Source organism: Perognathus longimembris, chromosome 28 (genome assembly GCF_023159225.1).
Source record: "Perognathus longimembris pacificus isolate PPM17 chromosome 28, ASM2315922v1, whole genome shotgun sequence".
NCBI classification, from domain to species: Eukaryota; Metazoa; Chordata; class Mammalia; order Rodentia; family Heteromyidae; genus Perognathus; species Perognathus longimembris.
In genome coordinates this window covers 71,829,433-71,856,337 of record NC_063188.1, presented here as the reverse complement: position 1 = coordinate 71,856,337, position 26,905 = coordinate 71,829,433, and the positions used below count along the sequence as shown (strand labels likewise).

The 26,905-nt window shown below is 43.0% G+C and overlaps 2 protein-coding genes across 13 annotated transcripts in view; one reads left to right on the top strand and one right to left on the bottom strand.

Annotated features, from left to right (window-relative positions):
• Positions 1-1,027: 1,027 nt before the first annotated feature.
• On the bottom strand, positions 1,028-22,113 carry LOC125343097 (signal recognition particle 14 kDa protein-like). Its single transcript, XM_048335387.1, is given in 4 exon segments — positions 1,028-1,347; positions 1,349-1,375; positions 1,377-1,645; positions 22,059-22,113. Coding segments are annotated over 4 exon segments (417 nt in total). The 3' UTR covers positions 1,028-1,281.
• Positions 22,114-22,438: 325 nt separating this feature from the next.
• Positions 22,439-26,905, top strand: part of Huwe1 (HECT, UBA and WWE domain containing E3 ubiquitin protein ligase 1) — a 158,470-nt gene continuing 154,003 nt past the window's right edge. For 8 of the 12 annotated variants that reach the window (XM_048336504.1, XM_048336503.1, XM_048336501.1 and 5 more), the window contains exon 1: positions 24,908-25,139. The gene's annotated coding sequence lies outside the window, so the exon portion shown is untranslated. Of the gene's footprint in view, positions 22,549-22,741; positions 22,841-24,906; positions 25,140-26,545; positions 26,634-26,905 lie in introns of those variants that run through there. The other 4 variants (XM_048336497.1, XM_048336498.1, XM_048336507.1 and 1 more) reach the window with 4 other exon arrangements.

The window sequence follows — 26,905 nt, the reverse complement described above, 5'->3', positions numbered from 1 at the left end:
TTTATGTGGTGCTGAGGAATCAAACCCAAGGCTTCATGCATGCTAGGCAAGCACTCTACCACTAAGCCACATTCTCAGCCCAAGGATTGATTTTTAAATATAATTTTATTGTTATTATCAACACATTGTATAGAGGGGTTAACATTTCATAAGTCAAGTAATGAGTACAATTCTTTTTGGACAATCTCACTCCTTTCTTCATTTTCCCCCAGTTTCCCTCTCTCATACAAAGATACTATTATTTTTTTTTGCCAGTCCTGGGGCTTGGACTCAGGTCCTGAGCACTGTCTCTGGCTTCTTTTTTGCTCAAGGTTAGCACTCTGCCAGTTGAGCCACAGCACCACTTCCGGCTTTTCCTGTTTATGTGGTGCTGAGGAATCGAACCCAGGGCTTCATGCATGCAAGGTAAGCACTCTACCACTAAGCCACATTCCCAGCCCAAAGATACTATTTTTAACATGGTCAAATATACATGGCTAAGCCCAGATTTTTAAAAATACATATTTAGCCCAATAGTACAATCATACAGCTTTGTACAGAACATTCCATAGATCAACAGAAAATATATTTAGCACAAAAAATAAAAAATATGTAAAGTGAATCTCTAAGCAGCATTAATTTCTACAACACGGAGATATACATTATACTGATTAAATATTTACAAGTGTTCTTCCTTTACAAAAAATATATCTATTCTTAATAGACTAAGTCATTTTTAACAATGACCTGGAATTCTTTAACTTCAATTTTTAATTATCTTAATAATTTATTTATTTCTTTGGTGCCAGTACTAGGGCTTGAATTCAGGACCTCAGCACTGTCCCTGAGCATTTTTGCTCAATTTATTTTTCAAATTTTCATGAACCAGATCTAAGTGACATGCTTATGTGACATTCTATAATTAGTAAAAGATACACACATGCCGGGTGCCAGAGGCTCACGCCTATAATCAATCCTAGCTGCTCAGGAGGCTGAGATCTGAGAATTGCGTTAAAAGCTAGCCTGAGCAGGAAAGTCTGTGAGACTCTTTTTTTTTTAAGTTCTAGGCAGGTTTAATGATACATTGATCTTCACAGAAGAATCAAACAGGAATACACAACCATGCAGTGCAGATCCCAAACACACCGGCTTCCTACCACAGTGTCCCTAGAAACATCCCAACCCTAGTCTCCCAGGAGAACAGTTACCAGTGGAGGAATGAGAAACTTTGTTGCCAAAAGCCAAAAAAAGGAAAAATGGCCATTCTGTAGGTAGCTGGTAATGGTGGAAACCTGGTACCCTTCACTGGGCTGTTTTGGTCTTCTTATTCTTATTCTTCTTGTCTCTCTTCTTCAGCCCATCCAGGTTCAGCCCTGAGCAGGTTTGAGTATGCATGCCATCTGAAATTTATTCACTTCTTTAGAGCTCACCACAGTGCTGATCTTCTTCTTCTCGTCTGTAGCTCTCAACAGACACTTATTTTCTGTGGGCTCAAGACCCCCCACAGAACCCTTCCTTGGGATGGGTTTTGTTCGACCATCATACTTCTTCAAGGTGATGAACACGCTGCCCAGCGGGCGGCACTTCTGAAACAGCCTGGTCAGCTCCATCAGGAGCTGCTCGCTCTCCAGCAGCACCGTGGCTGCACGCCCTGTGAGACTCTTATCTCCAATTAACCACCAAAAAACTGGAAGGGGCACTGTGGCTCAAGTGGTATAGTGCTAGCCTTGAGCTGACGAGCTCAGGAACAGTGCCCAGGCCCAGAATTGAAGCCACATGACAGACAAAAAAATACACACACATACACACATACACACACACACACACACACACACACACACACACACACACACACAAGTGACCACATGAATATTAGACAAACAAAACATAATTTAGAGTAAAGAAATATATTGGTAAATAAGACTCTCTCTTATTTTTAGTTTTGATTTTTTAATTTATTTTTTGCCAGTCCTGATGCTATGAACTCTGGGCGTGGGTACTGTCCCTGACTGAGCTTTATTTGTTTATATTTCCTGTTCTGAGGCTTGACCTGTGGGCTTGGGTGCTGTCCCTGAGTTTCTTTTGCTCAAGGTGAGCACTGTACCACTTGAGCCACAGTGACATATCTGGCTTTTTTAATTTATTTTTTTAGGTTTTTTTTAAATTTTTTATTGTCAAATTGATATACAGAGAGGTTACAATTTCATACGTTAGGCATTGGATACATTTCTTGTACTGTTTGTTACCTCCTCCCTCATTCCCCCCCTCCCTCCCCCTTTCCCTCTCACCCCCATGAGTTGTTCAGTTCATTTACATCAAATAGTTTTGCAAGTATTGCTTTTGTAGTCATTTGTCTTTTTTACCCTGTATCTCTCGATTTTGGTATTCCCTTTCAGTTTCCTAGTTCTAATACCAGTATAGACGGTTTCCAATGTACTCAGATAAGATACAGAGATAGTGCAGGTACACCATAGGAAGGGGATACAAGAAGATCATCAATAATAGAAGCTACGGTTACACATAGCACATTGAAAGTTGTTACAACAGTGATATAACAGTTGTTTCCATAACATGGAATTCATTTCACTTAGCATCATCTTATGTGTTCATAAGGGTATAGCTATTGGGCTCTTGTGATCCTCTCCTGTGACTTGCCTAAACCTGTGCTATTTATTCCCTATGAGGGAGATCATAGAGTCCATGTTTCTTTGGGTCTGGCTCACTTCACTTAGTATAATTTTTTCCAAGTCCTTCCATTTCCTTCCAAATGGGGCAATGTCATTCTTTCTGATAGAGGCACAAAATTCCATTGTGTATATGTACCACATTTTCCTGATCCATTCGTCTACTGAGGGGCATCTGGGTTGGTTCCATATTCTAGCTATGACAAATTTTGCTGCAATGAACATTGTTGTGCTGGTGGCTTTAGTGTGTTCTTGTTTATGGTCTTTTGGGTAGATGCCCAAAAGTGGGGCTGCTGGGTCATAGGGGAGCTCTATGTATAGCCTTCTGAGGAATCCCTATACTGCTTGCCAGAGTGGCTGAAACAGTTTACATTCCCACCAACAATGAAGTAGGGTTCCCCTTTTGGCCACATCTCCTCCAACATTTGTTATTGTTAGTTTTCTTGATATAGGACATTCTTACTGGGGTGAGATGGAATCTCAATGTTGTTTTGATTTGCATTTCTTTTATGGCCAGTGATGTAGAGCACTTTTTCATATGTCTCCTGGCCATTCTCATTTCCTCATCAGAGAAGTCTCTTTTTAAGTCTTTAGCCCACTTGTTGAGGGGGTTATTGGTTCTTTACATCTGGCTTTTTAAAATAGTTGATTGAAGATAAGTCTTGTGGACTTTCCTGCCTGTGTGGGCTTTGAACCACGATCCTCATATCTAAGCCTCCTGAGTAGCTAGGATTACAGGCATGAACCACTGGCAACCAACAATCTGAGGTTTTTTGTACAAGTATAGTGGTCTATCACTTGAGCCACAGCTCCAATTTGAAAGAAGAATCTCATGAACTTTCCTCCCCAGGCTTGCTTCAAATTACAATCCTCAGATCTTAGCCTCCCAAGTTGCTAGGGTTACAGGTATAAGCCAGTGGCACTTGGGCCAAGACTACCTTGTTATAAGCACACACACAGCACTAAACTATAAAAATAACAACAAGGGGCTGGGAATATGGCCTAGTGGTAGAGTGTATGCCTTGTATACATGAAACCCTGGGTTTGATTCCTCCACACAACATATATAGGAAAAGCTAGAAGTGGCACTGTGGTTAAAGTGGTAGAGTGCTAGCCTTGGGCAAAAAGAAGCCAGGGACAGTGCTCAGACCCAGAGTTCAAGCCCCAGGACTGGTAAAAAGAAATAAAAACAAAAGCCAGGCATCAGTGGCTCATGCCTATACTCCTAGCTACTCAGGAGGCTGAGATCTGAGGATCATGGATGAAATCCATCCTGGGCAGAAAAGTCACCATGAAACGCATCTTCAATTAACCACTCAAAAACTGCAAGTGACATGGTGTTTCAAAGTGGTAGAGCACTAGCCTTGAGTAAAACAGTTCACTGACAGTGCCAGGCACTGAGTTCAAGCACCGCAACCAATAAAACTAAAAACAAGAAACAAACAAACTAAACTAAACCACAACCAATCAAGCACTATTGTCTCATGCCTGTAATCCTAGCTACTCATGAGGCTGAGACCTAAAGGATATTGATTCAGAGCCATCACTAGCAGAAATGTCCACAAGATTCCATCTATAGAAGTGGTAGAGCACCAGCTGAAAGAAGAAAGCCAAGTGGGAGTTTGAAACCCAGAGTTCAAGTCTGAGTGCCAGCACACACACACAAACACACACACACACATCACTGGATATATATGTGGATCACTGAAGCCAGCCAAGGCAAGAAAGCCAGTGAGACTCTTATCTCCAATTAACCAGCAAAAACTATAAATGGAGGTATGCCTCAAGTGGTAGAGAGCTAGCCTTGAGGAAAAAGGCCCAGGGATAGTGTACAGGCTCTGAGTTCAAGCCCCAGATTTAGCACACAAACCACCCCACCATAAAAAATAATTGCATTTCTATACACTAATACTGAACTATCTGAAAAAGAAATTAAAAACAGGATGCATTATACACACAAATGAACATGTTAAATTGTACCCCCTTATACAACCACTTGAAAATTTAAAAAAATACTAATACAAATATAACACATATTCATAAACCATTAGAACCCAATTTATAACAACTATAAAAATTAAAAATAAAGTAACTAGAAATAAATTTAATTAAGGAGGTGGGTTAATGATCTCTATATTAAAAACTATAAAATATTAGTGAAGAAAACCAAAAGTGGAGCTGTAACTCAAAGTGGTAGAACACTAGCCTTAAGCAGAAAAACTCAGGGCCAACACTCAGGTCCTAAGTTCAAGGTCCATGACCACCCCAACCCCCCAAAAAAGAGTTTGAGATCTGAAGCTGGGTTCAAAACCTGGAACTAGTTTTGTTTTTTTTTTTAAGAAATTCCCCACACTACACAAACAAATTTATAAATTCAACGCAGTCCCTATTAACATTCTTCACAGAAAAATAAGAAACAATTTTTTTATTAATTGAACACAAATTTTTTTGACAAGGTGTTGTGCAAAAAGGGTACAGTTACATAGTAGGGCAGTGTGTACATTTCTTGTGATATTTTATGCCCTGTTTTTCTTTCCCTTCTCTAGGTCAGGTAGACATATATACAATATACAATTTATCAAGAACATATGCAGTAGCCACGTGGCCAAGCCCAAGAAAATTTGCCTAGGGCTTCAAATGTAATGTCGATATTAGACAATATGTTGACAGTACACTTATATGAACATACATACATAGCTTTTGAGCTATTGTATTCCACAGAGAGGTCGATTTTTGACCTTTATATGTTGAGTAGTTGTTTGGTTTTAGTTAGACACTGTTGGGTCGCTGCCCCAATCCTGTGGGAAATAACATTTGACAAGCAGTTTTTGGTTTCACAGACCTGGTCTCTACTGTCTGTCCATCTCCCTTTCTTAACAATCATATATCAGGGAGATCATGCCCCCTTGTTTTTTGTGTTCGAGGCTTGTCTCACTCAACATTATTTGTTCGAGTTCTGACCATTTCCCTGCGAATAACAATATTTCACCATTCCTAATCGCTATGTAGTATTCCATTGTGTATAAGTACCATAGTTTTTGGATCCATTCGTCTGTGGAGGGGCATCTGGGTTGTTTCCATATTTTGGCTATTGTGAATTGTGCCGCGATAAACATGGAAGTACAAATGTTTTTTTTGATATCTTGGGTTTTGCTGTTTAGGATAGATGCCTAGGAGTGGTATGGCTGGGTCATAGGGTAGGTCTATATTGAGCTTTTTGAGAAACCTCCATACAGTTCTCCAAAGTGGTTGTACTAATTTGCACTCCCACCAACAATGGAGAAGGGTTCCTCTTTCCACGCACCCCCCCCCCCCAGCATTTGTTGTTGCCTGAGTTCAGAGTATAGCCCATTCTAACTGGAGTGAGGTGGTATCTCAGGGTTGTTTTTATTTGCATTTCCTTTAATACCAGGGATGTCGAACATTTCCTCATATGTTTCTTTGCCATTTTTATATCTTCTCTTGTGAAGTCTCTCTTTAGCTCTTTGCCCATTTCCTAATTGGTTTATTGGGCTTGGAGGGGCTTAGTTTTTTGAGTTCTCTGTAGATGACAGATATTAGGCCTTTGTCTGTTGCTGTGCTGATAAAGATCCTTTCCCATATCGTTGGCTGTCCTTCTGTTTTGGCGGCTATGTCCTTAGCTGTGCAAAAACATTTTAATTTGTAGTAGTCCCATTTGTCGAGTCTCTCCCCTATTTGGTGTGCCCCTGGGATTCTATTCAGGAAGTTCCTTCCTGTGCCTATAAGTTCTAGCATCTTTCCTACTCTCCTTCAGTAGTTTCAAGGATTCAGGTCTGATATTGAGGTCCTTGATCCATTTTGAGTTGATCTTGGTGCATGGTGATAGGCTTGGGTCTACTTTGAGTTTTCTGCATATGGCTACCCAGTTCTCCCAGCACCAGTAGTTGAAGAGGCTCTGTTTATTCCATTGTATGTCTTTAGCTCCCTTGTCGAATATCAGCTGACTGTAAGAGTGTGGTTTTATTTCTAGATCTTCAATTCTAATCCATTGGTCTTCCGATCGGTTTTTATACCAGTACCAGGCGGTTTTTGTTATGATGGCCCTGTAGTAGAGCTTGAAGTCAGGTATTGTGATACCTCCTGCACTGCTTTTTTTGCCTAGAATTGCTTTGGCTATTCTAGGTCTTTTGCTGTTCCATATGAATTTATGGATTGCTTTCTCTATTTCAGTGAAGAATGTGACTGGGATTTTGATAGGGATTGCATTGAATTTGTATAACAATTTGGGCAACATGGCCATTTTCACTATATTGATTCTGCCTACCCATGAGCATGGGAGGTCTTTCCATCTCCTTGTGTCTTCTTTGATTTCCCTTATTAGATTTTTATAGTTTTCATTAAATAGGTCTGTCACGTCCTTGGTTAAGTTGATCCCTAGGTACTTTATTCTTTTTTTTTGGCTACTGTAAATGGAATTGTTTCCATAATTTCCTTTTCTGTTTGTATATTGCTGGTGTACAGAAAAGCTGCTGACTTTTGTGGATTGATTTTGTATCCTGCTACTTTGCCAAAATGGTTTATTAGGTGTAGGAGTTTGGGGACTGAGTTTTTTGGGTCCTTCAGATATAAGATCACATCATCTGCGAATAGGGATAACTTGATTTCTTCCTTGCCGATGTGGATTCCTTTGATGTCCTCCTCTTGCCTTATTGCTATGGCTAGGGATTCCAGCACTACGTTGAAAAGAAGTGGGGAGAGTGGGCATCCTTGTCTTGTTCCTGAGTTTAGGGGGAATGATTTAAGTTTCTTTCCATTTAATATGTTAGCAGTTGGTCTGTTGTATATGGCTTTTATTGTTTTGAGGAATGTTCCATCTATTCCTGTTCTCTCCAAAGCTTTTAATAAGTATGGATGTTGTATTTTGTCAAAGGCTTTTTGGGCATCGACTGAGAACAATGTGATTCTTGATTTTAGTTCTGTTTATGTGGTGAATTACGTTGATTGATTTACGGATGTTGAACCATCCTTGTGTCTGTGGAATGAAGCCTACTTGGTCATGATGTATAATTTTCTTGATCAGTTTCTGGATCCTGTTAGCTAATGTTTTATTGAGGAGCTTTGTGTCTGTGTTCATTAGTGATATTGGTCTGTAGTTCTTTTTTGTGGGTCTTTGCCTGGTTTCGGAATGTGTATGATATTAGCTTCATAGAATGAGTTTGGGATTTCTCCCTCTGTTTCTATTTCACGGCAGAGTTTGAGGAGTATTGGTATTAGCTCCTCACTAAAGGTTTTGTAGAATTCGTTGGTGAATCCATCTAGGCCTAGGCTTTTCTTTGTTGGAAGGTTCTTGATTACCTCCTGTATCTCACTGTAAGTTATTGGTTTATTTAGTTGATTTATTTCTTCTTGGTTCAGTTTGGGCAGTTTATACTTCTCTAAGAATTGCTCCATTTCTGTAAAATTGCTTTTTACTGAATAGAGGTTCTGGAAATAGCTCCTTATGATTGTTTGAATATCGTGTGTATTTGTTGTAAGTTTTCCAGTGGAGTCCCTGATTTTATGTATATGAATCTCTTCTCTTTTTGTAAGTCTTGCGAGGGGTCTGTCAATTTTATTTTCTCAAAGAACCAGCTTTTACTCTTATTTGTTGAATGGTCTATTTTCAATCAGATTTATCTCTTCTTTAATCTTTGTGATCTCTCTCCTCCTAGTCATGTATATGATTGTCAATGAAACTATAAATTTTTGTTCATGTGTGACAGTACTGAGGCTTGAACTCATGGCCTGGGCACTTTCCCTTTTTCTGCTCAAACTTGGCACTCTACCACTTGAGCCACAGCTCCACTTCTGGTTTTTTGGTGGTTGATGGTGCTGTGCCAAGTCACGAGATGACCGCCAAGAAGGCCACCGAGACTCAGACGTTCCGAAATGCAAAAGCAAGGCAAGGCTTTATTCAAGCGAGCTGCAACTCAGGCCTCCTCCTACCCACCGACACAGTGGAGGATAGGAGGGAGCCCCGAGCTGCGATTACACAGGACTTATAAAAGCAAAAAAAAGTTACAACAATCAGGTGTTCAAGCAAGCAAGATTAGGACACAGGTACAAATCTGATTGGCTCAGGGCTCGAGGCATTCTGGGGGTAGTCAGAGTTAAGCATTCCCAGCATTTAGAGTTCTAGACTGGCTGGGCCCTAATAAGCTTGTTCTGGGTTTGCTTACAGGGCCTGCTTATCTCAGGCTCACATGGTAAAGTGGGGTTTGCGTGGTAAAGTGGGGTCTGACTTCAAAGTCTGGCACTTCATTTCCCCTTTTTTTCTTTGGTACGTTGGGAGCCAATCATGGCTCCATTCTGTCCATTTCAATGGCTTGCATGTCTAGAGAATGATAGAGATAAGGCATGGGCCAATAGGGCCCAAAGTAGTAACCAAAGGGCCTGTCACCATTTCTCACGAGGACAGTCTCTGTACCTCTGTTTTGCATGCCTCTAGTTTATCCTGCCTCATCTTCCCCCAAACAACTCTGGTCCCTCGGTTTTAAAGGGGGGCTGATGGGTGAAGATCATCCATCTTCTGTAACTTCAGGCTGACTCAAGGGCATTGACCTTACCTAGCCAGGAACCTATAACCTTAGTCTACTTTACCAAGGGACTGCACACAAACTGGACAGGACTCCTGCTCATCACACTCGGGAAATCGCTTATTCAGGTTCGGGTTCAAGTGATGTGGCACATCCCAGTTGCCTGTGGCCAGATCACGTAAGTCTACCACCAGGTTCCTTAGGGGACTTCCTTAGTTGCTAAAATAATGCGGTCACCCCACTTTGGAGTGAGCTGCCAAAATAATCGGAAAGGCTGGTGAGGGTTAACGTCAACATTAGCCAGGGTAGCAAGGAAAGAAAGCAAAAAGAAAATTATAACAATATTCAGTCTAACTTTCTTTTCTTGAGGCGAAGGCAAATTGGCTGAGTCAGGTGCTTGGAGCCCTCCCATGTTCCACCACGGTAGTCGTCATCCAGGGCAAAGGGGTCCGCTGGCCTGGCGTGGGAGCAATGGACCCGTGGCGATGCTATCTACCTTAGTCAGCAGCACTACGTAGAGTCCCTTCCTCCGTGGTTCTAAGGATTTGGGATTATGACTTCGGATGAACACCCAGTCCCCTGGTCTGGATAAATGGGGGGTAGGGACAGAAGCAGAATCATATAATGCCTTAAGTTGGGGCCACATATTCTTGTGCACGAGCTGCAAATAATCAAGTTTACACAAAAATTCAGCATCATCCAAATCAACAAGCAATTCAATCTGAACGCTCGGGATAATGGACGGAGGGTACCCGTACATTATTTCAAAAGGAGTAAAGCCAAGCTGATAGGGAGAAGTTCTTCCTCTAAGCAGAGCAAAAGGAAGGAGTGACACCCAGTCTGTGCCAGTCTCTAAGGCTAATGTAGTTAAGGTCTCTTTTAGAGTCCGATTCATTCTATCTGTCCTGAACTCTGGGGTCTATAAGCATAATGCAATTTCCAATCCATCCCCAGTGTGATGGCTATTCCCTGACTTACTTTTGAGACGAAGGCCGGTCCGTTGTCTGACCCAATGGTTGATGGGAAGCCATACCTGGGTAGGATTTCTTCCAGGATCCTCTTAGCCACTACATTCGCGGTCTCATGCTTTGTTGGATAGGCTTCAACCCATCCTGAAAAGGTGTCTACAAAAACTAGCAAATAATTGTATCCAACTTTTCTACTTCAATTCATGCCTGGCTTATCTCCATGGAGGCAAGCTCCTTTAGTAACTTGTTGATTGGGGGCATTGGTAAGCTGACAGGCCTTGCAATTTTTAACAATATCTTCAATAAGTTGATCTTGTCTAATTTTCACTTTGGAGTGTCGGAGCAAGTCCTGCATTCTTCAGGTTCCCATGTGAGAAGCTCAGTGGATTCTCTTAAGGATCCCCTTACCCAGCCCTTGTGGCAAGATAAGTTTCCCTTCACAAGTTTTCCACCAGTCATTGTTTCCTTCTCTGTTCGGGGTTTTGTGGGCCATGAGATTTTTCTTTATCCACTCCAAGTCTTCTTGGGAATACTGGGGCACAGGAGGCAAAGCTCGTGGCCCTGGGTCTACTAGAGTCAATACCTCTGTTCATATAGAAGCTTGACATTCTCAGCAAACCCACAGCCGGCAAAACCCTTCCGTTGCCAGGAACTCTGACTTGTCTGGCTGACTTAGGCACTGGGATTTTCAGCACAGTCTCTTTACGTGCATCTGACAGCCAACACTTGCCCTCTTTTAATATGAAGCCCAGATAGGTGACTTCAGGTTTACAAATTTGTGCCTTTTAACATTCTAGTTTGCAAAAGCTTTTTCCTGACTGGCTGGGGAACTGATCTCTGAAGACCTAAAAAAATGCCTACATTACATTTGCAGGCCTTAAACAGATCTCAATAAGGACACAATCTCAGATCTACAAGCTTTCTTTCCTGAACAGATGTATCAGCTTAAAATTCTCACTGCCAGTCAGAGCTTTGAGTGATGTGGCGGTTGGGATTTTAAACTATCCTCTCATTTGACAAACTTACCCTTACTAACCACTATCACAGATGACTGGCAAGTTCCTGTCCAGTAGACAGACATGGGCATTAGTAAGGCATGCTTACAAACTATTCTTCTAGGACTTCCCGGCTTTGATTAACTTTTGAAAGGCCATACAGGAGTGACTCTAGGATCTGACACCATCTCTGCCATCCAAGCAGTGGTTTACTGCCTCTGAATGCTCTATCACTTTTGTCCCAGGAGGAATGACTTTCCACTGGACTTGGACTCAGGGCCTGAGCGCTGTCCCCCAGCTCTCCAGCTAAAGACTAGCACCCTACCACTTTGAGCTCCACACAACTCCGTTCCCAGCACTCTGCTCGCTGATTAGAGACAAGTCTCTCACAGGGACCTTTCTCTGCCCGGGCTGGCTTCAAACCACAGATTTCAGACCAGTGAGTCTTACAAGGGGCCACTTTACTCCAATTATAAGCAACAAGGTGGTCCACACAGAAGTAGTTTTTAAGCATGTTCTTACCTGGAACTTATTAAGGGCCATTATTAGATCTTGACAAACTTGTAGGAATCACCTGTCCTTCTCTGTGGGCCTGCTGGAAACTGTTACAAAAAAACTATAAAGAAGCTGGAATGGGGGTTGGGAATATGGCCTAGTGGCAAGAGCGCTTGCCTCCTACACATGAAGTTCTTGGTTCAATTCCCCAGCACCACATATATGGAAAACAGCCAGAAGGGGCGCTGTGGCTCAGGTGGCAGAGTGCTAGCCTTGAGCGGGAAGAAGCCAGGGACAGTGTTCAGGCCCTGAGTCCAAGGCCCAGGACTGGCAAAAAAAAAAAAAGAAGCTGGAATGGCAATTAAACATTTTGGTAGTCATAATTCTCCTTTTCTCACTTTGCAATAATTATTTAGGACAATGTTACTTTCAAATTTCTTGTCTAGAAATGTATTCTTGATTTCCAAAGCCTTTTTACTAACCCAACACTTTAGCTTTCATCTGCATTGGAAAAACTGAAGCTCACAGGCATTCTGAAACCAGGTGCCACCCTTTGCCTATGGGCTGCTTGTTTCAAAAGAGCCTCTTTTTTTTTTTCTTCAGTCCCAGTTACTGCATGGCATGAAGAACTTTGAACTCAAATGATAATTTTTCCTTAATGCAAGAATTACAATTAGAAATGCTTATCCATTCAGCTTTCCAATATATTAGTGAGAAACATTGGCCCATTTTGCCATATCTTCCTACATACATAGAGTTAATGAGAGTTTACTTCTGTCCCCATTAGTTTAATATGTATCTTTTAAAATCCAAATTTCTGACACTTAGCTCTGATTAAACATTTTTTTAACTATAGTTCCTCTTTAAACAATGCAATAATCCTTTAAAGCATTTGGTAATGCCCCAACTTGATGACCATTTGAATTTAAACTTAAAACTCACTCAATTTTACATCATACTAACAGTTTTGAACATGTTCACACTCATACATGCACACACACATACATATTCAAAAGATCTTAAAGCGCGCAGAATAAGCATCGGCTGTACATTTTCCAGTGGCAAGAGGTATTTTTGCCAATCTTACTCCTGCAACACGCAAATTTTAAGACAAAACCTTTAAAATATGATTTTAGCATTTTCCAGCCTCATTTTCCAGGGCTTGATGGTCTTAGTAAAACATTTTTAGCACACCAAATAATTTTCTGCTTAAGAAGGCTGGGTGGGGGTCCCCCCAGAATTCTTTTTGTGGACACTCACACTGATTGTGAACCCTAGCCTGTACATCTTTTCAATGAGCTATGCAGGTTTGACACAAAAGAGACTGTCAGACTTAGAAACACAGAGATGACAGCACTGCGCAGTGCGGTCACTCCCTGCCACCTGTGGATGGCTTGGGCTGGCCCCGTGTCTGCCCCTGTCAGCGGCTGCAGGTCAGGACACTCGGGGCCGACGCCTCCGTGCCCTGGGCTGCCGGTTCCAGGACTGGGCGGGGTCCTCCAGAGCGGAGGGCACAGCTGAAACATTTTCCTCAGAGTCCTCTTGTAACTGGGGTGGGGAGTATGGAGGGGGAAACATTTCCTCCTCCATGCTTCCTCCCTGGAGGACAGGTGGGCACAATTTCTTCCCTCTTGGTTTCTCTCTTGTCACCCCGTGAATATTGGGGTAGGGGAAGGAGTGGAGGAGGGAGTCGGAAAGAAAGGCCGAACCCAAGCTGGAGTGTCCCTGTCAACTAGTTCCCTCCAGGTGTCTATATAAGGAATCTGGTCTAGATAGCCTGATCGAGGGGCGTCGATTAGGCTTTGTAAAGTCCTGATCTTAACTATGTCAAAGCTCCCCTCAGGTGGCCAATTAGCTCTCTCAAGGATGGGCCATTCTGACTTGCACATGGTGATTTTCCTCCTTAAGGGCCACACCTTGGTTCTAAGCTATCTCCTTGACCTCCCTCCAGTGAGCTAGGGTCAAATCTAGGGGGCTAGATGGAGGTCCCCAAGATAGAACGTTACCCATAGTTCTGATCAGATGTTTAGTTAACTGGCTACAAAACATCAAACAAACAACACAACACACAGGCCTGAGAATAAGAAAAGCTATGAGTTGGATATCTCCTAGGTTGGCCCACAAGCCTCCTCCTGCAAGCTAGAAGCAGCAGGAGCAGACCTAAGTTGGCCCAACCTCCCGCAAGGGTGCAGGAGGAGTGGACCCAAGTGGACTCAGAGTCTGGGGCGTCTCCCAGTCTCCGCGGGATTGCTGAGTAAGCGCGTCCGCTTCGACAACCCCTTAAAGAACCCCTTTAAGCAAAAGCAAAACAGACAAATTGCAGGACAAGACAAACAAATGAACAACGCTGTTTCCTTACCTTCGGAGTCTGGGGTCTTGGGGGTCTCTGGGGCTATCCCGGACAAAACCCCAAATGTTGTGCCAAGTCGCGAGACGACCACCAAGAAGGCCACTGAGACTCAGACGTTCTGAAATGCAAAAGCAAGCCAAGGCTTTATTCGAGCGAGCTGCAACTAGGGCCTCGTCCTACCCACCCACACAGCGGAGGTTAGGAGGGAGCCCCGAGCTGCGATTACACAGGGCTTATAAAGGCAAAAAACGAAGTTACAACAATCAGGTGTTCAAGCAAGCAAGATTAGGACACAGGTACAAATCTGATTGGCTCAGGGCTCGAGGCATTCTGGGGGCAGTCAGAGTTAAGCATTCTCAGCGGTTAGAGTTCTAGACTGGCTGGGTCCTAATAAGCTTGTTCTGGGTTTGCTCACAGGGCCTGTTTATCTCAGGTTCACGTGGTAAAGTGGGGTTTGCGTGGTAAAGTGGGGTCTGACTTCAAAGTCTGGCACTTCAATGGGAAATAAGAGTCTTATGAACGCTCCTGCCCAGACTGACTTCAAACCACATTCCTCAGATCTCAGCCTCTTGAACAGCAAGGATTATTCTAGATGGGAGCTGCCAGCATCTAGCCATACTGGCTTGGTTTGTTTGCTTATTTGTTCATTTGACAATTCTGGGTCTTGAACTCAGGGCTTGGGTGCTATCCTTGAGCAGGTTTGGTTCAAGGCTTGCAGTCTACCACTTGAGCCACAGATCACATCTCCACTTCTGGCTTTTTTGGTAATTTATCAGAGTTAAAAGTTTCACAAAGGGCTGGGAATGTGGCTTAGTAGTAGAGTGTTTGCCTAGCATGCATGAAGTCCTGGACTCGATTCCTCAGTACCACATGAACAGAAAAAGCCAGCAATGGTGCTGTGGCTCAAGTAGTAGAGTGCTAGCATTGAACCAAAGCAGCCAGGACAGTTCCCGGTCCCTAAGTTCAAGCCCCAGGACTGACAAAGTTTTACAGACTTACAGACTTTCCTGCCCTGGATGGCTTTGATTTCAGCCTCCTGATTAGCTAGGATTACAGGTGTGAACCACTAATAGTGCCCCACTCTGGTGTGTTTTTGTTGTTGTTGTTGTTTGTTTGTTTTTGTTTTTTGTCTTTGTTTTGTTTGTTTCTTTTCTGGGAAAACAGCACTTTTTTTCAGACCTTTCTGTACCTCCATTTATTTATTTTAATTCTTGTATTACTGTAGTTTTTGAACACATGGCCTCATGTTTGTTAGGTAAAACATTCTACCACTTCTGCCACATTCCCAGTTTTCTTGTTGTTGTTGTTGTTTTTGCCAGTCCTGGGGCTTGAACTCAGGGCCTGAGCACTGTCCCTGGCTTCTTTTGCTCAAGGCTAGCATTCTGCCACTTGAGCCATAGCACCACTTCTGGCTTTTTCTATGTATGTGGTGCTGAGGAATTGAACCCAGGGCTTCATGTATAGGAAGCAAGCACTTTACCACTAGGCCATATTCCCAGCCCCTCCCAGTTTTCTTTTACTTTAGTAAAAGTGCGTTTTTGCCTGTGGCCTCTGACTTCAATCTTACTAGAGGCTTCTTGCATAGCTGAGATTACAGATGCATGCTACCACACTCAACATTTTTGTTTTATTTTTTTTTCAGTGCTCTTTTTTTATTAAAATAAAAAAACATAAATGCATTTAATTTTAGTTTTTTAAAAAGCTTTGTTTGTTTTTGAGACAAGGTTTTCCTATGTAGATCTGGCTGTCTTGGAACTCACTATGTAACCCAGTATGGCCTGGGATTCACAGTCCTCTTCCATTCTCCTTTGAAAATTGCAGGCACTTGCTACCATTCCCAGCCGTTTTTACTCTTTTTGTTGTAGGTGGTGGGGCTTGAACTCGGTGCCTGGGCACTGTCCCTTACCTTGTTTGCTGCACTGAGAACCACAGCTCCACTTTCAGTTTTTCTGGTAGATAATTGGAGATAAGGGTCTCAAGGATTTTTCCTGCCCCGGCTATGAGCTGAGATCCTCAGATCTCATCCTTCTGAGTAGCTAGGATTACAGCCACCATCACCCAGCATACCCAGCTTTTATTACTCTTGAAGCTCATGTTAGACATGCTCTCTGCTGATGGAAGCCTTGTGGCAATTGCAGAGGCAATTCATTCTTGGCAAATTACCATTTAGTTTTGTCTTCACTGAAAGAATGTTCTTGTGAACTTGAGTTACGTTTTTCTTTTTTTTTTTTTTTGGCCAGTCCTGGAGCTTGAACTCAGGGCCCTGAGCACTGTCCCTGGCTTCTTTTTGCTCAAGGCTACTCTGCCACTTGAGCCACAGAGCCACTTCTGGTCGTTTACTATATATGTGGTGCTGGGAAATTGAACCTAGGGCTTCACGTATGAGAAGTAAGCACTCTAGCCACTAGGCCATAGTCCCAGCCCCACGTTTTTCTTTTTAAATCGAAGCAAGTTTATTACATATTTTCTCCCTATAAATATATATTTTTGTAACTCTTATTCTCACTACAAGACAACATTTCATAAAGGTGCTGTGGATCCTCATCATACTTCTCTTTATCTGCAGGTGAAAGCTGACACACTATTTATAAGTCTTGAATTGAGGAATTGAGAAACTGATGGATACAAGTTGTATAAATGAGGCTCCATACCTTTTGTCACATTCTGTGGTCTTCTTTTTTTTTAATATTTTTTTATTATTAATTGAACATAAATTTGTTTACAAGGTGTTGTGCAAAGAGGGTGCAGTTACATAGTAGGGCAGTGTGTACATTTCTTGTGATATCTTACAACCTGTTTTTCCATCCCTTGTCTAGGTCAGGTAGACCCATATGCAATATACAATGTATCAAGCACATATACAGTGTTCACAGACTTGGTCTCTACTGTCTCTCCGTCTCCCTTTGTTAACAGTCATATATCAGGGAGATCATGCCCCTTTGTTTTCTGTGTTCTAGGCTTGTCTCACTCAACATTATTTGTTCGAGTTCTGACCATTTCCCTGCGAATAACAATATTTCACCATTCCTAATCGCTATGTAGTATTCCATTGTGTATAAGTACCATAGTTTTTGGATCCATTCGTCTGTGGAGGGGCATCTGGGCTGTTTCCAAATTTTGGCTATTGTGAATTGTGCCGCGATAAACATGGAAGTACAAATGTCCTTTTGATATCTTGGGTTTTGCTGTTTAGGATAGATGCCTAGGAGTGGTATGGCTGGGTCATAGGGTAGGTCTATATTGAGCTTTTTGAGAAACCTCCATACTGTTCTCCAAAGTGGTTGTACTAATTTGCACTCCCACCAACAATGGAGAAGGGTTCCTCTTTCCCCGCACCCCCTCCAGCATTTGTTGTTTCCTGAGTTCAGAGTATAGGCCATTCTAACTGGGGTGAGGTGGTATCTCAGGGTTGTTTTTATTTGCATTTCCTTTACTAGCAGGGATGTTGAGCATTTCCTCATGTGTTTCTTTGCCATTTTTATATCTTCTCTTGTGAAGTCTCTCTTTAGCTCTTTTGCCCATTTCCTAATAGGTTTATTGGGCTTGGAGGGGGTTAGTTAGATTACAGATGCATGCCACCACACTCAACATTTTTGTTTTATTTTTAAAAATAGATTTAGTTTTAAAATATCTCTAAATTGTTGTAATAAGGGTTTTCAGTTCAACATGAGAATTTGTGCAGACAGTGCACCTGGATCACAGTCACCCCTTCTATCACCAGCTTATTTGTTGAGATGGGGTCTTGATTACTTTTGGTTGGACTGGCCTTTTATCCTTTTATCTTCCCCATCCACCTCCAGCACAGCTAGGATTATATGTGTTAGCTTTTGTGCTTTGCTCTCTGCTGTACATTTTTTTTGCCAGTGCTAGCTAGGGCTCAGACTCAGGGCCTAAGCACTGTCCCTAGCTTCTTTTTGCTCATGGCTAGCACTCTCCTACTTGAGCCACAGTGCCATTTCTGGCTTTTTCTGTTTTTGTTGTGCTGAGGAATTGACCCTAGGGCTTTATGCATGCTAGGCAAGCACTCTACCTCTAAACCACATTCCCAGCCCTCTGCTCTACTTTTTTACTCACAATTCTTACTATATAAAGCTGGCTAAATTGAGCAAAAAGAATCTCAGGGACAGTTCCTAGGGCCTGAGTTCAAGCCCCAGGACTGGCAAATAAAGCTGGCCATAAGTAGTTAGTAATATCCATAGGACAAACTGAATTTCCTCTTGAAATCTCTGCCACATGCATTAGTCTTTCACTTTTTAAAATAAAAAATTTTTAATTTTTTATTATTATAATGTTGATGTGCAGAGAGGTTACAGTAATAAAAGTCAGGTAATGATTACATTTCTCTTTTGGACAATGTCACCCCTTTCATTGCTCTTTCAGAGGTTTTCCCTCCCATACCCACCCACAAGTTGTATAGTTCATTTTCAATATAATGTCTAGTGAGTATCACTGCTATGTTTGTTCACCATTGTCACCCTCCATTTCTGTGTGGTCATCACTTCTTAAATTAAACTTCCACAAGGTTTTAGGATAAGAACAAAATATAGACAATTTTTTTGCCAGCATATGACATGAATAGTATCTAGTTCTATTCCCAATAGAGTCCTTCCATCTGAAATCTCATGAGCAATCATTACTGTCTGTGTTCCTATCTGCATTCTGGTTCTCTGAGTTCCACCAGATTTGGCCATTAAGCTCTGCTTACAGTCTTCTATGCTCCATCCCCCAAGTTTTAAAAATGTCTCCCACAAACCAGTCCTAAAGGCTTTGGAGATACATGGTCAGGAAGTCATGGCAGATAACATACTTCTCTGGGACCAGGTTTCTGTACCAATTAGAGTTTTCATTCTGAGAAACAACCTGAGTGAGACAATTTATACTGTTATGCCCAAGTTGCGAGAAGACCACCAAGAAGACCACCGAGAGCCAGACATTCCGAAATGCAAAAGCAAGGCTTTATTCAGGCGAGCTGCAGATGGGACCTCGTCCTACCCACCAACACAGTGGAGGTTAGGAGGAAGGCCCTGAGCTGAGATTTCACAGGGCTTATTAAGGCAAAAAAAACCAAAGTTACAGCAATCAGGTGTTCTCAGGGCTAGAGACATTCCAGGGTGATTAGAGTTAAGCATTCCCAGGTGGTTAGAGTTAGGCAGGGAGCTTCCTGACTAGCTGGGCCCTAATAAGCTCATTCTGCTAGCCAGGATAATTGGTGGCCTGGGTTTGCTCCCAGGGCCTGCTTATCTCAGGTTTGCTAGTAAAGTGGGGCCTGACTTCAAAATGGCTTTAGTCTGGCTCTTCAATACAAAACATAATCATTTTAGCTTACAGTTTCAGAGATCTTATTACAGGGAAGGTATGGTAGACCAGAATAGCTCATTATCAGGAAGTGGAAAGAGAAAATGGAGAATGAAAATACCAGCATGTCTTTTTATTTTGTTCCCTTTTATTCCATCTGGGCTCATAGCCCATAGTATAGCACCACACACATTCAGGGAGAATCTTCCCTCCTTTATTTATTTATTTATTTGCCAGTCCTGGGGCTGGAACTCAGGGCCTGAGCACTGTCCCTGGCTTCTTTTTTGCTCAAAGCTAGCACTCTACCACTTAAGCCACAGCACCACTTCTGGCTTTTTCTATTTATGTGGTGCTGGGGAATTGAACCCAGGGCTTCATGTATGCAAGGCAAGCACTCTACCACTAGGCCATATTCCCAGCCCCTCTTCCCTCCTTATTTAACCCTCTCTGGAAACATTCTCATAGACACCCAGAAACACATTTTACTATCTTCTATGGCTTCTCAATTCAATCAAAATGACAATGAAGATTAACTACTACATCTGTGTCTGAGTATTTTACAATTATGTCTTCATGTGAAATTAGGAAATCTTTTTTTCCAGTCTTGGGGCTTGGAATCAGGGCCTGAGCACTGCCCCTGGCTTCTTTTTGCTCAAGTCTAGCACTCTACCACTTGAGCCACAGTACCACTTCTGGCTTTTTCTGTATATGTGGTGCTGATGAATTGAACCCAGGATTTCATTCATGCTACCCAAGCACTCTACTAGTAAACCACATTCCCAGCCCCAGGAAATAATTTTTAAAATGAAAAAGAAGGGTTGAAAGTATAGTTCAGGTGGTAATGTCCTTACATAACTAGTGCAAGGGCCTGAGTTCAAACCCTAATATGGTCAAAATTTTTAAAAAGCTGTGCACCAGTGGTTCATTCCTGTAATCCTAGTTACTCCGGAGGCTGAGGTCTGAGGATTGTGGTTTGAAGCCAGCTTGGCAGGAAATTCGTGAGACTGTTATTTCCAATTAACCACCAGAAAACTGGAAGTGGTACTGAGAGGGCTAGCCTTGAGTAAAAGAGTTCAGGGACAGTGCCCAGGCCCTGAGTTCAAACCCCAACACTGACCAAATTTTTTTTTAAATATGAAAAAGAAAAAAATTCTACAGTTAAATACATGCTAAAGCAATGCTTTTTGTAGTAATTAAAAGGTTAATGTTGCCATTGATAAGTTACTATGATAATGTTTTTGTTTAGAACATACATAATTTGCCTTATTCTTTGTTATATGTCTGTTTTTTTGCTGTTCCTGGAGCTTGAACTCAGGGCCTCGCTGCAGTCCATAGGTTTTTCTGACTAGTGCTCTATTACTTGAGCCACACCTCCACTTCTTGCTTTTTGCTGGTTAATTTGAGATAAGAGTTTCTCAGCCTTTCCAGTCTGGGCTGGCTTCTAACTGCAATCTTCAGATCTCAGCCTTCTGAGTAGTTACAAGTATAGCCCTGAGCCACAGGTTCCTGGCCTGCTTCCCTTTATTTCCTTATTTGGGGGGCTGGTACTGGGGCTTGAACCCAGAGCCTTGCATTCTTGCATTTTTCTGCTTGAGCCACACCTCTAGCTCAGGCTTTTTGCTGGTTAGTTGTAGATAAAAAGTTTCTTGGCTTGGTATGTCCCGGCCTGGGTGCCTAAGGCTCCCTACTCAGAAGGCTGAAATCTGAGGATCAAAGTTTGAAGCCAACCTGGGCAGAGAAATCCTATTAACTCTTATCTTTAACTAACTAGCAAACGAGCTAAAGTAGAGATACAATACAGTTCAAATGGTGAGTTGCCATCCTGGAGCAAAACAGCTAAGCAAGAACAAGAGTTCCTGAGTTTAAGCCCCAGTATTGGTTTAAAAAAAAAAACCAAGGCTGGAGGTATGGCTCAAGTGGTAAAGTGCATGTTTAGCAAGGGCAAAACTCTGAGTTAAAATTCCAATGCCCAAAAAAAAGACATAAAGATAGGGTCTTGGTTAAATAAGTAACATTTCAATGTAACCAGTAGAACATTCACTGATTAAGAATAACATTGTTAGCGTGCTGGTGGAGCTCCCGCAAAAAGGTTTGTGAGACTCTTATCTCCAAATAACCTACACAAAAGCCAGTGATGGAGGTGTGGCTCAAGATGTTGAGCTCTAGCCCAGAGCACAAAAGCTCATGGACAGCGCCCATGCCCTGAGTTTAAGCCTCATGCCCTGGGGAGGGGGGTGGAGAGAAGGGATGATACATTGATAAGCTGTATCTCAAAGGGGGCCTGGATACATCAGATGTATGTGATACATAGTATATGCACTGTGTATTATATATGGGTAGTGTGGAATGCATTCATGAAGCAGATTCCCAATTCAAGGCATGAAATTCAAGGCTGAAATTAAAACTTGTAAGTATAATTATAGTTTTTATGTCCTCTATGTTTCAAGACTTTGGGGTTAGTGTTTGTATTTTTGCTTTAAAATGTCAAATAAATGTTTAAAATGTAAACTTTATTAAAGTATCTACAGTTGCAAATCAATGTCCTCCATCCTCTCATTGTCCGATTTTGTACCCTAGATACAATTAATAGATTTCCTACTTGATCATTTAAAAAAAATTCCTATGCATTTACAAACGCAGATCCTCTGAAAATTCCTTGACAATCAATCTGCCACCTCAGACAATACCAAGAAGAAAAAGAATTTGGGGGTTACTATGTGCCAGAGCCATTTTAAGGTGTTGCCTTGTAAACTCACTGGTTTCTGTGCCCCTTGCCCTCCACAGTGTGTCCTGGCTGGCCCACTTGCCCATCGGTTCCCTGTTCTTCCAGGCATTTGGAGAGGTCTTTAATTTTAGGAATGCCTATCAAATCAAATGTTGTGTCTTTCAGCGGCTTCCATTAGGCTGGAATCACATTCCAGTTCCTTAGCAAATCCTACTGTTCTCTAAGGTTGCCTTTATTGGGCTGTGCGTGAGAAGCTTAAAGGAGGTCGGTCTCAAGCAAGGGACCTGACTGCACCGCGAAGGGAGCTCCCTCCCAAAGGACAGAGGCGGGGCTTCTCGTGCGGGGTGGGGTGGGGTGGGGGTGGGGTGGGGGTGGAGCTTCAAATCAAGTGTGATCAGAGCCGCAGGGGAGGGGGGCGGGGGAGGATTTCGACCGCCGAGGAGCGTGGGGGAACTGGGCTGGAGCTGGGCCTCGGACCCCTGCACTCTCCTGCAGGTCCCGCAGAGCCACTGCAGGCCGAGGTGAGCGTCCACTCGCGGGCTGGGGGCGGGCTCCAATTTGCTCGGTCGTCTTCGGTTCCTCCAGGCGGAGCAGTTCCCACGGGACTTGGCGCAGAGGTGGCAGCCTTGGGGGAGCCTGCGGGAAAGGCAGCTGAAGGAGCCGGACGGCCTGCCCCAACCCTCGGTGAACCCCGCCTCTTCTCCCCTCCCCCAGGCCTCACTCAGCGCCTGCTAAGTGCTAGCTGCATCTTCGGGGACTGCGGGGCAGCGATCGGCAGCAAGGCAAGAGAGCGGCTAGCTGTGGGGATGCAAGGTACTGGCATTCACCAAGGCTAAGTGGCCCTAGAGAGGGAGTTGGGGCCAGGCCTGCAGCTTTTCTCTCACGGGTTCCAGGAAGGTGGCCTCTGAGGAGAGAAAATGTGGGGGGCGGGCAGGCAGGCTTCGCGGGTAACTGCTAGGCTCTCTCTTTCTCTTTCTGTATATATAATAAATCACACATACAGTGATTTCATCTAATTGCTTAAAAAATTTTCAGCAGTATACCTTGCGTTTCTTAACTATATCAGGGAATCCAAATTTATCTCAATTTTTAAAACGATGCATTGCATTGTGTGATTGTACTACAGTTTATTTAACCATTTCCTGGTTGTGGTACATTAGCTGTTTCCCTTTGGGGGAGGGGACTATTCCAAGTATTGCCGTAATGAATGGGTTTGTATATGTTTCAGGCACATGTGTGAGTAGTCCTGTAGGAGAGATTCTTAGAAGAGGAATTGCTGGGTCAAAGTGTGTATGCATTCTGCATTTTGATAGATTTGCCCAAATTGCCTTCCCTAAAGGCTATACTAATTAGCACTATCCAGTTTTCTGCGGGAGTGCTTATTTTTTCCATAGTTGTGTCAAATCGTCATCAATCTTAATAATTTCAGCCAATATAAAGGTAAAAATCGTATGTCATTATTTTTATTTCCTCAATATAGTAAAATCGAACAGTTTTGTTTGATTAGAAAAGTGAATAGGCAAACATCAATAGTTTTCGTGTGTATAAGCAACAAGCATTTTGGAAATTTAATATGGAAAAAATCGTTTTCCCCCCTTTTCAGTAGCAAGAAATACGAATAAGAATACCTGAAAGTAAACTATACAACTTTATTAAGTAACACAATGAGAGGGTTTGCATAAAGGAAGAAAGGATATCAGGCTTTTGGATATGAATGCTTTATTTTGTTGTGATGTCCATTTTCCTATATTGATTTAGGCAGTTGTTGCAATTTCAATAAATACACTAAGTTTTTGAAACTTAATATGATTCCAAAGTTCATGGGGGGATGGTTAGAAATAACTGAGAAAATATTTTTAAAAATTAGTAAAGCTGAAGGAATTTATTCTATTTAACTGTATTCTAAAGGAATGTTATTTAAATTGGAATGGACAGAACAATGCATTGGAATGGAAAACCCCACAGAGTCAGATTGGATATTAAGATTTGTTGGACAAACATTGTTGGCTAGACATGGAAAAACTGCCATATTAAAAGATTCAAGCAGTCCCCCCCACCCCCAAGCTTGCTTTTGCCTTTCAGGGCAGAATCCTTTGTTTGGAGAAAACCACTTTATTGGATTTTTTTTGGTTATGCCAAGGTAACGCTTCAGTTGTTAGAACTGGTAGCTTTGGAGGTAAAACTAACGATTTGAGGGCCTTTAGTTAGATTAAGATGGATTCAGGTTAGCCTGCAGTGCGACGAGTAGTGTGGATGTTATAGGTCTTTTAAATTTTCTCCAGTCTAATGGGCAAAAACGTTATGTCATTGCTTTCATTTGCATTTGTGTGCTTATTGTGAGATTGAACACCTTTTTATGTGTTAGTCAACGATAATGTTATTTCTGGAGGCAAGTAACAATGGGAAACCTATTGCTCCCCTTCCTGATTCGAGTTTGACTAATTGGTACAGCTCTGCCGGGGAGCATGACAATAAACAGGTTGACTTTTAAATTTTTGTTCAGGCACTAAGCAGGCTCTAGACACCTAGATCGGGGGCGGAGGCAGTTTTCAGGACATGGCCGAGATTTGGCGCTGAGCTGTGTCATCGCGAGGTTTGGCAGCTAGCTCCGCAGTGGGTCGGAAACCTCGTGGTAGGCGAGATCCCTGCAGGACGGGAGCTTCCTCTCTTTCCCCGAAAAACTCCCAGTCATTTTCTCGAAGCCCCGCCTTTCTCCTATTTAGGAGTGTGTGCCTGGTCTCGCGAGATCTTATTTTCTAAAGGCTAGGCGCGGGCGCATCCTGCGGCGAATTTCGAAGGTCTCCTCGAAGCTAAACGTAATATCGCGATAGTTCTCATAGCGCATGCGGGAGCCGGTGGCGGCAGGTCGGCCCCGCCCCTAGGTGCTTCGTGAGATTGTGCGTCATTTGCTTTTTGCTTCGCGTAGGGTGAGAACGGAGTGGTAGCGACCTCGGCTTTGGTTTGGGGGAGGGGTTTAGGAAGGGCTGGGCTCAAGCTTTGCTTGTCGGGCTCAGGTTCTCGCGGGATCGTGTGGCGACAGCAGCAGTTCGGTCACTGACTGCAGCACCGCGAAGGCTACAGCAGTGTCTTCTGCTGGTGCTGTTCTTAGCTGGTGAGTTCTCGCGGGAGCAGTGTTAGGTCCTCGTGGGATTGGTTAGTGGTGGTTGAGGTACCTTGGGGGGGGGGACACCGTGACTAGGGTCGGTCCGCTTGCCGTTAAAATGGCGGCGGAGGCTGATCTCTATCCGGCTAGGACCCGGGACTAAGGTGTTGGCTATCGGCGTTTGTGACGCTTCTTAGATACCTGACGTTAACGGGGTGACGAATGGCGGAACGTTGAGGTGCGAGTAAATCCTACCTGCGACGAAGACCATCCGGTTTCTAGTCGGTTTTGGCGACACCGTTTCCCGGTCCTTGGCCTCTTGTGGGCCTGCCTTTTGCCCCCACCAATCGGTCTACGCCTTCGTGTTGCCGCCGCAGTGGGCGGGTTGCAAAGTACGGGAGGGGAGTCTGGAGTTAGTTGGGTAGTGGGGTTGATGGTTAGCTTGGGCGGTGGGAAAGAGGAGACCAACCAGCGATAATTGGTCCCCCATCTCCCTACCGCTTTTGCTAGCCTTCCTTCTGAGCCCTGGTGATGACCCAGATGAGTCCCCTATTTGTAGAGATGAGGTGGGCTCTATTTCCCCAACACCCACCTTATTTGAGCTAAGGTTGAGGTGTCAAATTGTATTGTCTGTATTCCTCGCCTTTCTTCCGCAATTCTATCGCCCGATTAAATTTCCCTCATCTACGTGGATAGTTGGGGTTCATATTTAAGGAGGGGGAAGTCATAGCTTTTCAATGTCAGTCCCCTTCCCCAGTCCCAATTAAGAATACATAGACGAGTTGTCTAGCCTGTCCCGACTCCCTCTTTACTGACCCCCTTGGCGCAGGCGTTAAATAGAGCCTCGTTCTCTGCATTTACTCCATCTTTGTGGATGGAACCATAGTAGCCTTCCATTTCCTCAGATCCTCACGTTTATTTGTCCCTAATCCGGGGACAGGGCACTGATTGCTTCAACTCTGAAGGTTGTTAGAACTCTCTCAGGCTGAACAATGAACGTGTCTGTGGTTGGATAATTGCAGTCTTAACATCCTCCTCATTCGTGGTTGTTAGCTTTCTCTCCCTAAATAACTGGCTCCTCCATCACAAGAAAAAGGCTTTAGAAGATAATTCCCAACTTTTTCCTTCATTCTCCCTGAAGGCCTTGAGACCCGTCCCCTTCCCTTGGGTAGCTGAATTTCTTGTAGTCTCTAGGTCTATTGACATTTTATTTCTGTTGCCAACCACATTTTACATCCTATCTTAATTCTGTCCTTCACCTCCATGCTGTTTATCTAGTGGCTGAATACTCCAGAGGGGGTCAGCTCTTACATTTTACTCCCTCCACGTGTTAAGATTGTCACTGTCCTGCTCCTCAAACATTGCCCCCCTTTTATTACAGACAATTAATTCCCTATTATTTGTTTCCTTTGTAGATTACATGTTCCGAATTGCTTTCTCTTAACTCCAGTGTTGCCTAGATTGAGGAGGAACCAACATTTCCTATTCATGCAAGGCAGTCTGGTATAGTAGAATATTGTTTCCCTTGAGCTTACACTGAACCTTGGCTTCTGTGTAATGGGGCTAGTAGTACTTAAGGATTGCTGTTGGAATTATTTTTTTAAGTTCCAGGTTCATTATAGGCACACAGTAAGTTGTGATAACTTTTCCTTTGTATGAGAAGAATACATTGGTAGATGGACCTAAGTCATATACTACATATAAATTATTGATATATTTCTAGGCCAGATTTGAAATTTTAGATTTTTTTCTTCCTCATCAGACACTACAGTGGT